Raw genomic sequence first — 15170 nt, 5'->3', positions numbered from 1 at the left:
ATAATACTTGGATACACTCGAACAAAGACGACAAAATTTACTTAAAAATCAAACTCAAAATCATCCCAAGATATGTATACGTTAAAATACTTGAAGAGAAAAGGCAAAAAGTCCTCATGAAACAAATAATTGAAACTAAATAATCCCACTTTCTTATTTCACCATTTCATCTCCCCATGTGAACAATTTACAAAGTATTTGTAACAACAAGTTGAAACCATTGAGCTTGAGTATCTTGTAAACAATTTGAATCATTACCAACACAAACGCAACTCCTCATCAAAATCCTACTAGAATTTGAGCTCTCTTTCTCTAAACACATACCGTTATTGCCTTGCTTTGTTAGTGTGGCCAAATGAAGCTTAGAATCTGAAATGGCTGTCCAAACACTTTGTTCACCAAAACAATCCCTTGAGAGTGATGGTGGAAGCCCATCTCCACTGGCTTTTAGACAAAAATTAGTGGATGCCAACATTATTGGAGTTCCATCTCCTTCATAACTCCAATGGCTTGCATTTGAACAATCGTTGAGATAAATTTGCATATGTTTCATGTCTTGCACTAGGACACATTGCCCACTTTGTGGATGATACATCACGTAAGTGTTTGAGGAATTGGAATTTGGATCTATAAATCAAATTAAGCTAGTAACAAATATAGAGATTATATCCAAAATATTTTCAAATATATCATAATATAAAAGAAATGTATAGATATAGTAAAATTTAAGTCCAACTCTCGAAGCCTATAAGTAATGGACTTTATTATTAGGAGTCTATCAGCGATAATATCTATCATTGATGGATTTTATTATATTCGTAATTCTTTTGAAGTGTTCCTATACACTTAATTATTAGCTCTAAAAGTACTACCACAATTGCTATTATCGAATCATAAAAAAGTTGAGTTGTAAAATCATTAAAAATTTAATATTAATATGATTCACAAATGTTAATGGATTTTGTTCATATGCCGATGTAAGAGTATATTTTTAATAACTTTTTATTTTTTTATTATAGTTTAAGGGAGTTTTGTTGATATTAATTTTGACAATTTATGAGTATTTCTGAAATAAAATACTAACCGTTTCTATGAAAAGCTAATGACAAAAGTATTTTTGAATTCTTGTTTAGGAGTTTAAATTTTTTTAAAAACTTTTGAACGTATAAGAGTATTTTCGATAGACAAAGTAACAAGAGAAAATAGACTATCATTAGCTGTATGTTCTATTCAAAAGTTTATTTTTAAAATTTCATTTTGTCCTTTGTAGTTTATCATTTATGTATAGTGAAAAATGAACTTAGTCGTTTTATAAAATAAAAAAACCGAAACAAAAGCGTCATCAAATAGAACTTGAAATCATACCTTGTAACATGGTTTGCAAGAGTTGAAACATCTGAGAAAAATGAGGGTTTCTAACATCACTCCAATTGTAATTCAAAACTCCAAACACTTCTTCAGGTCCTACTTTACCCTGTCTATAATAATAGCTCCCTTGCCAACCCCATAATGCCCAATCCAAATCTTTCTCAACAAGATGAGCACTAAAGCAACTCAAAAACCTATCATCAGCCTCATTAACTCCCCTTTGGTCCAACCCAAATTCACTCACAAACAAAGGAACTGCCTCAGCTCCTTCCATCACAAACTCAGCTCTCTCCACAAACCCATTGATGACCTTTGAGCAAATTTTGTTGAGTGGGTTATGGATGAACTTTGATTGGGATTCTCCACTAAAGGAATATAAGTGTACTTCAAATACTAGCTTGTTGTGTAGGTTGTTTAGTTGCAAGGGGTATTGCCTTTGGCATCTTAGATCGTTGTCGAAGTTTAGACCGGAAATGATTACCAAGATCTTTGGGTTTATGTTGTGGATTGTTGTTGCTCCTTGTGTTATGTACTTGTTCCAATCTTTCGATTTTGAGCTTGCTCCTCGGAGTTCATTACGTAGGCTCATGGCTACCACCTGCTTGGACGTGAAGGTGAAAGTCCCATAAATTTATCAAAGAAAGACATAATTTTACTTACTAATTAATTACTTTCTAGTACTATTTTCATTTTCTAAATATATATTAAGAACCCAATTATTTGATGAATAGATGACTTTAGTGACTCGAGGAACCTGAGCCAAAGCAGCGTAAATATATTTTATGGTTGAATAGAGTTGGGTCTAAAAAGTGCTTTAATACAACTCAAACTGAGTACCCACGAGTCCTCCCTAACTTATTTTAATAAATATTTGGATTGATCTTTAATTTAACAAATGAACTATACTTGTAACTTACTTTTATAAAAATGTGTATGTGTCTATGTTATGTATTTGTTTCATATTTCACAAAAATCATTTCAAAAGTATGAAGATTGAATTTACGTACTGCTGATTTGTTGTAGAATCGTCTGGCAACCAAACGAAGACCTTCCAACCATTCTTCCGTGTCGAAATATCGATCTCCAAAGAAACCATTTCCATCCTCAAGAGAGCAACACCATCTTGGTTGGCTAATATGATTGTCAGCTATAACCATCAAACCACTGGTCCCGAGCACATCAACCACAGCTTCATAAGCTTCAAAAATGGTCATATTCAATACAAACGGATTATGGAAAGCCAACCCCACCTTAGCAGCTCTCAAATCAAGAAGGTCAAAATTCTCTTCAACTGTCCTATTAGCATATCGAGTAAACATGTGAGTTGCATATGTGAGCCTCACGCAATTAAACCTCAATCGCACTACCTCATTTGCTAGGTCTTTCAATGGTCTGCGATCAAGGCCTTCGATTAACATGCTTTGCGTGTGAGAAGGCCAATTCACGCACACAAGCTTCACTCGACGCCCGGTGGCGGAGTCGACAATCCATCTCCCGTTTGTCGAAAGAGGCAAAGAATAAGAAAGAGATGAAAAGAAAGAGATGAAAGCTAAAACCACAAAGCCGAATTGAGTAGTGATTTCCATTGGGTTTTTCTACAAAGGAGAAATTTGGTGTACTCCAAAGCCATTTTTTATAGTGCTTGAAGCAAATATTTGTGGGTATCAACAAAGGCAAGAAAGAAGTTAATATGGGAGGTTGTTGGCCAACTTTGTGTTGTGGAATTTAAAAACTCAACAGGCTTTTTCTGCATTGAGGGATCATATCATAAATAATAATCTTTAGGCTTGGTTTACCTTTTTGAATGAACATGCATTCCAACAAGTGTTCATTAGAATGTGTTTTAAAAAGGAAAAAAGAAAAAGTGTTGAGGCATATATTCATGAGAAAGTATGGAGTAATTCTCAACAATTAATGATCCACCAAACTCAAGTTTTGAATTTGATGTGTTTTACAAGGCTATACCATTTATGGATACATACTCTGTCTTCTCAAATCATGATGGATCAGCTGTGTTTTTCCAATGAGAAAGGCCTAAAACTGATAACAAAATCTCATCCTTCAACTTTATATTATATACCTTTGTTCAGTCTTAATAAATTATTTTTCTTAGTACAAAACAATAATCGTGGGTTGAAGTATTGAATCTTCTACCTCACTTTAACACATCATGTGTGCTAAATAAATTTTCAGTAAGTGGATCAATTAAAGGTGGTAGATGATAGCCTAAGTCAGAGTCTATTCTGATTTGACTAAACGAAAAAAATATAATTTTTAAAAGCTAAGTAGTTTTTATTTAAACTTTTTTTTGATAAAAATTGTTTAAAATAAAATTTGAAAGAGTTTTAAAATGACTTAAAAGCTATTTTGATATTCTATTTTTTATAGGCATGAATAAGAAAATGCATGAAACAACATGAAAATAAACATCAAATAATGCACGTCATTAATATAAATATAATATAAATAATAGAGGTGTTTATTTATTTGAAAATAATAAAATACTTATTTATTAGTTTAAACTTATTTTTTTTTAAAAAAAATTATGGATATTTTAAACTTTGGGTTGTTGAAGAACAACATTGAAAAATATGCTCTCCTTCATATAAGCTTAATTGTTGTAATGTTGTGGAAGCTTGTTAGGGAAAGAAATTGAAAAGAATTGATGTTGGGGTTTGTGTCATGATTTTTATGATATAATAAATGGAGGACTTTATCAACCCTTCAAATTTGATCAACACTTCTTTTTATAGGCAATGCCTCGGCTATAGAATCATTTTTTATGGAAATGTTAGCCTTTGACAAATTGTTATCTCACATAGCCATACTCTACTCTTTACCCCCAACAATAAAGTGTCTCAAATGACCAAAATCATTAAATTTCTCCCAGTAGCAAAGTGCGTAAGGCATATGAAATGTCACTAAACACTATTTGGGAATGAATAGCATCCAGATGGCTACGCCCTATGGTCTCAATGGCCAATGCTACCGCGCCCTCTCTTAAGGAGAAAAGTTTAGACAAATTAAAATGAAAATATTTCATTTAAGGGGTTGGAGATGACCTTAGATCAGTTGAAGGAAACGAATTTTCAAGGCTCGAGATTGTAGTGTTTGAGCCAAGAAGACGGATCGACGTAATCGACAACTATTTGTTCTTTTCCATTTATTTATTTATTTATTATGTGAAGTCGAGAAAAAGTCTCATATTGGTTAGATAAGAGGATGATCTTGGATATACAAGTAAGGACAACTATCTATGTTGTCCCATTACATTTTTTCTTTTTAATTATAAAATAGATTTTAGTTAATTTGATTAACGTCCTATCGTTTGATTAGATGAATATGTTTGCTAGTGTTTATATTTATAAATAAATTAATCAATCTAGACCCATCCATTGAATGAATGAATATTCATGCACTATTTAATCTATTGGCCCTATATTGATTGTTGTTTCTAAATCTTGTGCTCATGACGTAGTTTAGATTATTAGAACTTAAATGCACAAAAAGGTGACTCTAATTAACATTGATTGAAGACCCACCAAATGATTAGTAAAATAATTATGGGGTTTTTTTGAAAAAATAAAAAGTAAATGCAAAAATTATTTACAAGGTAAAGAATCATTTTGAAATAGAAAAGGGTCAACGGTCCACAACATAAAATAACAAAAATACCAACGATTTAATCTACCACACTCGCGTGCGAAAATGTTTCTAATTTAAACGATCTTACAATATAGTCTAAAATTAGATTATTTAGATCATGACAACCGATCGTTTGAGTATATCATTTACCTATCTAAGATAGACACGGGTATACTAATAATTATATCTAAACAATCTTAATACATAATCTTGGTAAATGATATGATCGTTTAAATCTATCACTTATCTATCTAGGATAAACAACTGGTCGTTTAGATTTTGGTACACGATCGTATTGTGAAAAAGAAAAAAAGAAGAAGATGGGAAATGATGAAGAAGGAAGAAATTCTGGAAGAGGAGATGAAGAAATCGCGAACACAAATTAATGAAAATATGAAATGGAGAAGTAATAATATGAAGAAGATGCGCAAGAATTCAATACTTCTTCTCGTGAAATTATTCGAAACTAACAAAGACAAATTAGGAATTTATAAAAAAACAAGAATGACTTCATGGGCTTTTTTTGTTGTAATAAATATTTTCACGTTTTCTTCCATAGACGAAAATTAATAAATAATTATGAACTTAAGGCCTTGAATATTAATAAAAACTACATAGGGATAGATCAAGTGGAATAATATTGCATCTTTGTTGTTGCATTCAATTGGAAAAATCAACTCTCTCTTAGTATATTAACTTATACATGTTAGTTTTAATTGGTTTCTACCAACAAACCTATTCTTTTTGCCTCAAAACAATCACAATTTTTTTTTCTTTTGACAATAATGTTATATGTATATATATTTCAAAACAAACAAACAAGAAGTACTAATCATCCTTTCTAATATATATACATATATATGCTTATTATTTTCTTCTCTAAAATCATTAGTACTTCAAAAAAAAAGAAGTTTCAAACCGAAATGTTATCGAACTTTTAACAATATACTTTGCACTACATTCAAGTTATTTAAGAAGAAAGAAACTCGAAGAAAACTAGTTTAATTATAACATCATATCTCACTGAACTCCCGGGCCATAATTTCCTCCATGTGCCAAATCTCGTCGTACAATTCGTCGTCCTACTACAATAACCTTGATCTCTCGGACCTTCATACTTCCTGAAAAAAATTAATCAAAACATAAAATTATAAACTTTTCATGGATCTTGGTTAGCCAAAGAAAAAATAACAATAGAAATGTTGAGAAAATGTACCATTTAGATCCAAGATCCTTGCTGCCCCATAGGTTGAAAGGAAAAGCATAAGATACAAGAGAGTTGCTAAGATTATTAAGTGCTTCTTATAAGAAGCCATTTTGTTCATCTCTTGCGATCCTCTTTCCTTTGCTGTTTATATGTGAATAATGCTTGAAGGTTATGTGTATCTTTCAAATAAATATATTAGTGCTCAATTTTCAAATTTAAATTAATGTTTAATGGTCCATTGCTTGAAATTTTGTTGGCTGCTAATTAATTTTTAAAAAAAGCAATGAAAAATGTAGCAATCAAATATTAACAAAATAAGACGGTGTCAACAATTTTACAAATATACTCAAAGTTTATCAGTGATAAACGGTATATATATATATATATATATATGACTTATTTACCCTTCTTTAAAAAATGTTACTATATATACTTAATTATTAACTCTAAAAGTATTATTCGTTACAATTATTTCAAGAAAAGCACTTCAATTAAATATAGAATACTACATTCTCTTCCAATGTAACATAGTTCAACTGACAATTAACGAGGCATATAAATTATGACCTTAGATCAAAGGAAGAGGGACGAGTGGGTTGCAAGCTTATCCTTCGACTATCTCTAGTTATTCGTTATAGTGTTTTCCATCGTAACTTTTATTTTTTCTTTTAAATAAAAAAGAAAAAATAACAAACGTTTACTTTCAGCTTCAAAATATGAGATGAGGTTTCATCGTCCGTTTCTCATATTATTAAATTTCCATCGAAATTATATCAATTATTACATCAACATTTATCTCACTCATAAGATCAATAAACTAGAGATGCAATTATTGAGGCTCAAGTGCCGAACCCATAAGTTGTTTTCCAAATATAAAATATATTTTTCAATAAATAACAAAATTAAATTAAATTAACTTTTTTTTTAAAAAAAATGATTTTTTAAATATTTTTTAAAAAAGACAATATAATTAATAGAAAATTAATTTATGTCCAAATATTGTTAATATTTCTTTTTCTTATGCATTTATAATTGATATGATATATATCTAAGTAGAAAACAAAAGGCTTAATTTATCTCAATAATTTATGTTTTGTAATATATAATTTTATAAAAAAGAATAGTAATGTATATTAATTACGGTTTGAATTATGCTAATAATCACAAAAATTTAAGAATGAAGTATACGCATATTTATAACTTTAAAAACACAAAATTAAATTCTTCTTCTTCTTCTTCTTCTTCTTCTTCTTCTTCTTCTTCTTCTTCTTCTTCTTCTTCTTCTTCTTCTTCTTCTTCTTCTTCTTCTTCTTCTTCTTCTTCTTCTTCTTCTTCTTCTTCTTCTTTCTTCTTCTTCTTCTTCTTCTTCTTCTTCTTCTTCTTCTTCTTCTTCTTCTTCTTAAAGGACAACGACGATTAGCTCAGATATCAGTTGATGATCACCCAGCTGGGGAAGAGGTAAGCAGTGGACTGTGTATATTATCTTAGAGATCATTGATCCAAGTTTAGTTTAGTTTGTTTACTGCAATATATGTTGGTTGACAATAATACAAAGGTCACGAAGTGTCTTTATTAATTCTGAATGTCAAGCATCGTCATGTGTTTGGTTAAGTAATTTTTATCTGAAAAATAACATTTCTTATTTGTTGTAATTTCTTTGAATTGTTGTAGTTATTGCTTCCACTCGTGAGATTATTTTACCTTTCAAATGTTTCTTAAAAACGTTCCACTCTAACAAATCTTCTGAATTTTTGTATTACTTTAGTTACTTCTGCTCTTGAGAATTTCCATACATGTTTTTCAAAATTATAAAATCAACGTTTGATGAAAGTGATCGTATAACGTGACACTATATACTGAGAAGGTTTTCCACAATTTTCAACAGTCATATATATACACCTTTATAGTCACAAGTTTCACTGGAACTATTGTTACCAACAACAAAAAAAGCCAAAATAATCAACCTATACTTTGCCTAATTACTCCAAGCTTGACCTATTTCCATTCTTTGCAAGTTTGCATATCCAATACACTACAAGTCAACACCTAATGGCTGAGAATTTAATTAAAGGGGAAAAAAACATCCATAAAATATATAATGTAACTGTTGTTGAAAAAAAACAGAACCTTATAAAAGTTTCAAAAGCTAGAAGGACCCACCATAAACGTTGAAAGACCAATAACTCAGAACCATACATATAAAAGAAAATGAAATGAAGTATATGACATCTTTATTTGGAAATAAAATTAATTTATACCTTTAATTCCATTGAACAGGTAGAGGAAAGTAGTTGTCAGCTACTACAAACCGTTAATATTTCTTTTTATATACACATAGCCAATATCTTATCCAAACACCAAACTTCATTATGACCAACCAAGTTAAACACCCAATTCCACTTCCAGTTGTAGTTGTTTTGCTTCTTTTTTTAACAATCCTTTGTAAAACAAGAGCCAGTATCACCACTGAAACTGAAGCTTTATTGAAATGGAAAGCAAGTTTGCCAAAGCAATCAATTCTAGACACATGGGTGGTTCTTCCATCAAACTCATCAAGCTCCTCATCCAAAGCCTCAAATCCATGTCAATGGAAGGGAATTACTTGCAACAATGAAAGCACTCATGTCATAGAAATCAATTTGGCTCACACTGGTTTGAATGGTACTATTGAAAGTTTAGACTTTTCTTCATTTCCCAACCTTCTTAGATTGGATCTCAAATTGAATAATCTCAATGGATCCATTCCACCTTCCATTGGACTTCTCAGTAAGCTTCAATTTTTTGATCTCTCCACCAACTCCTTCAATAGTACCCTTCCTTCTTCTCTTGCTAATTTCACCGAGGTTTACGAGCTCGATGTATCTCGAAACCACATTACTGGAGGCTTGCATCCAAGCTTCTTCCCGACTGAAGATTCGAAATTTGGTTGGAAAAGCATGCAGCACTTGGTTATGCAAGATACCATGGTAAGAAAAATGTCTGAAATTTGAAAACAAAAGTTACTAATTTCTTAATCGGTTAAGCTATCCTTAATTTAAACTAATATTTAATATATAATATATATAATTTAATTTTAAAGAGAAAAAAAAATGTATCTTTTTTGGAATAAACACCTTTCAAACACATATTATTATAACCTACAAACTATTGTAAATCTATAGTTTATAATAACCTATAGTTTAAACATATTACCATTAAACAAAAAGAGGGTCTAAGAACAATACGATAAATGTTAAAGGGTACTCTATATATAAGAATTTGTGCTTCATCTAACATAAAGTTCTAAGCTCGACCCTACTGATCATCAGGTCGAAGGCGAGCTTCCCGAGGAGTTTGGAAATATGAAGTCGCTAAGTATAATTGCTCTTGATCGATGTAAATTTTATGGCTCAATTCCTAAATCTATAGGAAACTTGGAAAATTTAACCAAACTTCGTCTGAATGGTATTGGAAATTTCAGTGGTGAAATTCCTGAAGGTATTGGAAAATTGACAAAATTGGTTGATCTAAGGCTGTTTGGTAACAAGTTAAGTGGGGCATTGCCTCAAGACTTGGGAATTTATTCACCTTTGGTCGATGTTCAGATTTTTGAGAACAACTTTACGGGTCCTTTGCCCCCAGGTTTGTGCACCCATGGCCAGCTTGTTAACCTCACTGCATTTTCCAACTCTTTCACAGGTAAGTCTCATTTTCAAAACGTTTCACTCGTTGTGTTTCATGAGACAAATTTAAAATTCGTTTGATAATGTTCAAGGTTTTAAGAAAGCACGAAGTAATTTTTGGTAATTGTTCTGTTTTTTTGTTTCTCGTTATTTAGATTTTTTAAAAAAAAAAGTTGCATAGAGATTTTCAAAGCCAGAAATAATCAGGTTTCTTGATTTTTCTTATTGCTTTTTTAAGATTTTTTTTTAAAAAAAGTTGCATAAAAAATAATATTGTTTTAATAAATTATAATGATAAAAGTGGTGGAAAAGAAAAATAGGTTCAAAATCTATTACATTTCTCATCCGTTTACTTTAAAATGATTTCCTTTTTAATTTTCCATTCCTTTTAACTAAATTGTCTTTTATTGTTTTAATATATAATTTTTAAGATTAAACTGTGTTTTTAAATATGTTTAACGACAATTTATTTAGTAATTTAGAATTTTAAAAATTGATATAGGAGCACTTAATTTTTTCTTGTTTGTTTATTTTTGTAGAACATTCAAAACATGTAATTTGACAAATGATAAGAAATATTATTAACTAAATTATACTTTAATTATATATATATATATATCAACGAATATTTATGTATATATATAAAGTTGATTTAGATTAAAGTGTAAGTAGTTTTTAGAAAGGATTACTAATATAGCAAAATAAATTAAAATATTTACGAATATAGTGAACTTTTTCTTATTTATTTGTAGAGTAAAACGATAGACTATTTTAGATTAAAACCGATGGTGGAAAACCTAATTAAAGCACTGCCAAGACACCGGATTTTATTAATGAAAATCAAACCGGTTACATGCAGGGCTTGGAGGTGAGCCCTAAGAAAAGCCTCTTAGTTGAGAAAAGCTTTGAAGTTTAGAGCTTTAGTTGCTAGGAGCAATCTTTGAAAAGAGGGTGTCTACTACAAGAAAGGCCTAACGACAAATTATAGGAGTCTTCCCATAAGTTCAAAGTGCTCTTTTGTTTGTTGTTGAAGATCTGGTTAGTTTTTTTCAATCCAAATGGATCGTTTTAGGGGTTAGATAGACAATTTTATAGAAAAACAACAATATTTACATGTCTATTAAAAAAAAATTCAATGATGATTTTGCTTCTAAAATAAATCTGTTTTCGGCAAAAATAAGTTTAGTTCAGTGAAAAACAAACTGTATGCTCTCTCTTGATATTCAATATATGTCTTCTGTTTGTTGTACAAAAAAGAAAGAAACATGTAGATCTATTTTGTTTATATTTAACTTTTTCCTTTTATGCGTAATTAAGTTTAATTAGTTGTTCTACTTTTACAGGTCCGATTCCTAGCTTCAAAAATTGCCCAAAGTTGTATAGGCTTCGTTTAGAACACAATCAATTAACAGGAAATGTGGAAGAAGCTTTTGGTGTTTATCCTAATTTAACTTACATTGACTTGAGTGACAATAAACTGACTGGAAACCTCTCTCCAAACTGGGGGAAATGCAAGAATTTGACCAAGTTGAGCATCGCCACCAACATGATTACCGGTGAAATTCCAAAAGAAATTACTCAATTGAAGAATTTAGTAGTCCTTGATCTCTCCTTCAACAATTTCTCTGGACTGATACCGGAGAATATCGGAGATTTATCGTCGTTATCGTCTCTACAGTTGCAAGGGAACCGTCAACTATCTGGAAACATACCACTGGATATCGGTAGCCTTTCGAATCTCGAATCGCTCGATCTGTCGATGAACAAGATTGAAGGTTCGATCCCTAAGCAAATTGGAGATTGCTCAAGGCTTCGAAATCTAAGCTTGAGTACGAACCGGTTGAACGGTTCGATCCCATATGAGTTAGGGAATATTTTGTCCTTGGAAGATTTGTTGGATTTGAGTAACAATTCGTTGGTTGGAGAAATTCCTTCATCACTTGGGAATTTGATGCATTTAGAGAGATTGAGTTTGTCTCATAATCATCTTTCTGGTGAAATCCCTAATTCCTTGAAGGATATGATGGGATTAGTGAGTATAAATCTTTCATTCAACAATTTAAGTGGACCTCTTCCTTCTGGTGGTGTCTTTGACAAAGCTCAGCTACAAGATTTTGTTAACAACACAGATTTATGTGGAAATATTGAGGGCATGCAAAGATGTTATATTTTCATGGGAAAATCCAAAGATGAAAGGTACTAAACTCATCCCTATAACTCAAAAGTTTGATATATTTTTTTTACTTTCTTTAAAATGGTAAATAACAATAATATAATTGAAAACAACCCTAATAACTATAATCAAACTGTTACCACATATGCCAATTTTTTATGAGTGCTTTCAAAATATAGTAATAAAATAAACCAAACTATTTATAAATATAAAAACATATCAAATTTATTTGTGGTTTTTTTATTTGAGATATCTAATTTGTTTTTACTTTGTGCATTTAACAGGATCAATAACTTTGTGCAAGGATTTTATATTGAATTTCCAGTTCAATTTGTCAAGTACATGAGGAATATTTGATTCTTTGAAATTCTTAATCGTTTTAAACATATAGCACTTCTATTGTCAATTTAGAACCTAATTCTTTTATTTCTAGTTTGATCTTGTTTGAGAGTTGAGTTTAATAATATAGGTGGTTGTTACCACTTAGAACCAGATTCATGTTGGTGAGTGTTCTTTTTAGTACAAGAATTCAGACTTGAGGATTAGACCTCCCTCCTTGAGGATAAATATTTACGTGAGTTATAGTTGAGCTAAGCAAGCAGGCTTTTGGCACTGGCGAATGTTAAAACTTCAATGAAATATGTTAGTACTAATGGATAGCTTTTTCCTTTTATTAGGAAACAAACAAGTAGTAATGTATAGTTATTGTTGGTTATTTTCTTGAACAAATATTCATGATTTTTTTTTTCTTGTCCAACAAATGCTTGACTTTCATTTTGTTTATATTTCTAACAGAAAGCAGAAGCTATTGATTATTCTGGTTCCAACTTTACTCAGTGTACTATTATTCTCTCTAATACTATTCGGAATTATTTCGTGGTTCCGACGAAAAAAAGTCGTAAAAGAATCAAACTACACACCAAGAACACCAAAAATGGAACCAAAATCACAATTTGCAAACCTCTGGGAGTACGACGGGAAGCTAGTATACGACGAGATAATCCAAGCAACAGAGAATTTCGACGACAAATACTGCATCGGAAGAGGAGGGTCAGGAACAGTTTACAAAGCCGAAATGTCGAGTGGTGAGGTATTCGCAGTAAAGAAGCTCAACCTTTGGGACAGTGACATGGGGATGGAGAACTTGAAGAGTTTCAAAAGGGAAGTCGCAACACTAACCGAGATCCGACATCGAAACATAGTTAAGCTTTACGGATTCTGCTCGAGAGGCGAACACACGTTTTTGGTATACGATTTCATCGAAAGAGGGAGTTTATGGGATGTTTTGAGAAGTGAAGAGAAGGCGATAGAGGTTGATTGGGTGAAGAGAGTTGAGATAGTGAAGGGTGTGGCTGAGGCTTTGTATTATTTGCATCATGACTGCGTTCCGGCGATCGTCCACTGTGACGTGACAACGAAGAATGTTTTGTTGGATGTGGATTTTGAAGCTCATGTGGCGGATTTTGGGACTGCAAGGTTTTTGAAGTTTGATGCTTTGCATTCCACTGATGTTGCTGGCACTCATGGGTATATGGCTCCAGGTATGGGACTTTCGATTTTCTTCCTATGATTTGATTATGACGTCCAAATCATCGCTCTATTATCTTTTATCTTTTATTGTTAATTATTTTCAAAACAAAAAATCTCTATTTACTGATTCTATATGTATATATAATTTGTTGGCTTAATGGTAAATTGGTTTTCCTTGCCTTTTTAGATATGTTCAAGTCGAACTTTTTACATTTTTTTTCTTTCAGAATTATTTCTTTGCATTGTCAGTCATCCATTTGTTCTTCGTACTCCCAATACTGTCAATTTTTTTCCAATATTAAAAGCTAATTTTATAGTAATGGTCACAATTTCTTGTATTGATTAAAAAATGCAGAGCTGGCATATACGAGCAAAGTAACAGAAAAATGTGACATTTATAGCTTTGGAGTGGTGAGTTTGGAAGTATTGATGGGAAGACATCCAGGAGAAGCCCTTCTACCTTTACAAAGTTCCGCACAAAAGGCGATTGAGATGGAAGCGTCGTTGGATCCTCGCCTTGCATGCCCTCAAACAGGAAAGCTTTTAAGTGAATTGAGCTCCCTTGTGAGCATAGCAATCTCTTGTGTGCAAGCTGAGCCTCATTTACGCCCCACTATGCACAACGTCTGTCGTTTGATGGGATTGAAGTGAGAAAAGAGCCTTTATCAAAGGGATCAATAATATAATCTGAAAGAAAATAATGTCAATTATGGTGTTTTGTAGCAACATTAATTAATCGTTGGAGTTTCATTAGGTACTAGCATCATTAACTTTCAAAGAAGTTAAAACTCTAATAAATAGAGGTTTCTTTTTAACTATTATGGTTGATTGTAAAAAAGTGATGATAGCACTCAATCGAAGATGGTTTCCATCCCTTTTATTTATTTTTGTTGGAAAAGGATACATTGGGTCAGCAACAAAACCCTTAGTTATGTTCACCAGAAGATGTTAGATATGAGCCATATAATTAATTCCATTAATCACTATCATGCAATATATTTAATAATATAAATAAATAAATAAATATTCAATTGTTTTAAATCAAAAAATTAGTATAGAGTTTTGATCCCATATACTTATTTATGAGTTATTTACGATTTTGACCAAAGGATTTTGAGAATATATATACTCTTTAACTTAGTGGCGCTGTATTTTATTATGAAAGATTCTTCTTAATAATATTATTTTCCGTGCTCATTGATGTAGTTAATAATATGTTAGCGAGCTATATATGTGTTGGTAGTTATACATTTTTTATATCGCTTAATTGTTGATTATGTAACAATGAAAATATTTTCAAATACAGCAAAATGTCAAAGTCTATTTGTGTTTATCATTACGCAATAAATGATGGTAGGTGTCAATGTCTATCATAGATAAACAATAAAATTTTACTATATTTATTAATATTTTAATTTATTTTATTATGTTTGAAAACAACGTATCAATTATTAATAAATAAACCGAAGTGGTCTATTTATCAACTATTGTCTTTTTATTTGATATTTTGGGTGAAATGAATAAGCAGGAGATGAGTGGTTGTGAGTGGTTCCCAAACATTCAAGTAACTATGCATGGTGAATAG

General features: G+C 31.2%; 2 protein-coding genes and 1 long non-coding RNA gene across 3 annotated transcripts; 1 reads left to right on the top strand and 2 right to left on the bottom strand.

Moving 5' to 3' along the window:
- Nucleotides 1–114: 114 nt before the first annotated feature.
- Nucleotides 115–3178, bottom strand: LOC101213113 (glycosyl hydrolase 5 family protein). Its single transcript, XM_004143675.3, has 3 exons — nucleotides 2376–3178; nucleotides 1366–1966; nucleotides 115–627 (listed from the first exon to the last, which is right to left on the bottom strand). The coding sequence occupies exons 1-3, from the start codon at nucleotides 2952–2954 to the stop codon at nucleotides 188–190; spliced, it is 1620 nt and encodes a 539-aa protein (XP_004143723.1). The 5' UTR covers nucleotides 2955–3178; the 3' UTR covers nucleotides 115–187.
- A 2670-nt stretch (nucleotides 3179–5848) lies between these two features.
- LOC116403986 lies at nucleotides 5849–6384 on the bottom strand. The gene is made up of 2 exons (XR_004216921.1): nucleotides 6230–6384; nucleotides 5849–6134 (listed from the first exon to the last, which is right to left on the bottom strand). It is a non-coding gene; the product is annotated as an uncharacterized LOC116403986 (long non-coding RNA).
- A 1212-nt stretch (nucleotides 6385–7596) lies between these two features.
- Nucleotides 7597–14483, top strand: LOC101213358 (MDIS1-interacting receptor like kinase 2). Its single transcript, XM_011657858.2, has 6 exons — nucleotides 7597–7678; nucleotides 8498–9186; nucleotides 9529–9898; nucleotides 11226–12078; nucleotides 12851–13596; nucleotides 13941–14483. Exons 2-6 carry the CDS (start codon nucleotides 8590–8592, stop codon nucleotides 14234–14236), a joined length of 2862 nt encoding a protein of 953 aa, XP_011656160.2. The 5' UTR covers nucleotides 7597–7678; nucleotides 8498–8589; the 3' UTR covers nucleotides 14237–14483.
- The last annotated feature ends 687 nt before the right edge of the window (nucleotides 14484–15170 follow it).

This window comes from Cucumis sativus, chromosome 5 (assembly GCF_000004075.3).
Source record: "Cucumis sativus cultivar 9930 chromosome 5, Cucumber_9930_V3, whole genome shotgun sequence".
Taxonomy (NCBI): Eukaryota; Viridiplantae; Streptophyta; class Magnoliopsida; order Cucurbitales; family Cucurbitaceae; genus Cucumis; species Cucumis sativus.
Note: the sequence above shows the minus strand (reverse complement) of the source record. Positions and strands in the feature narration are given on the sequence as shown.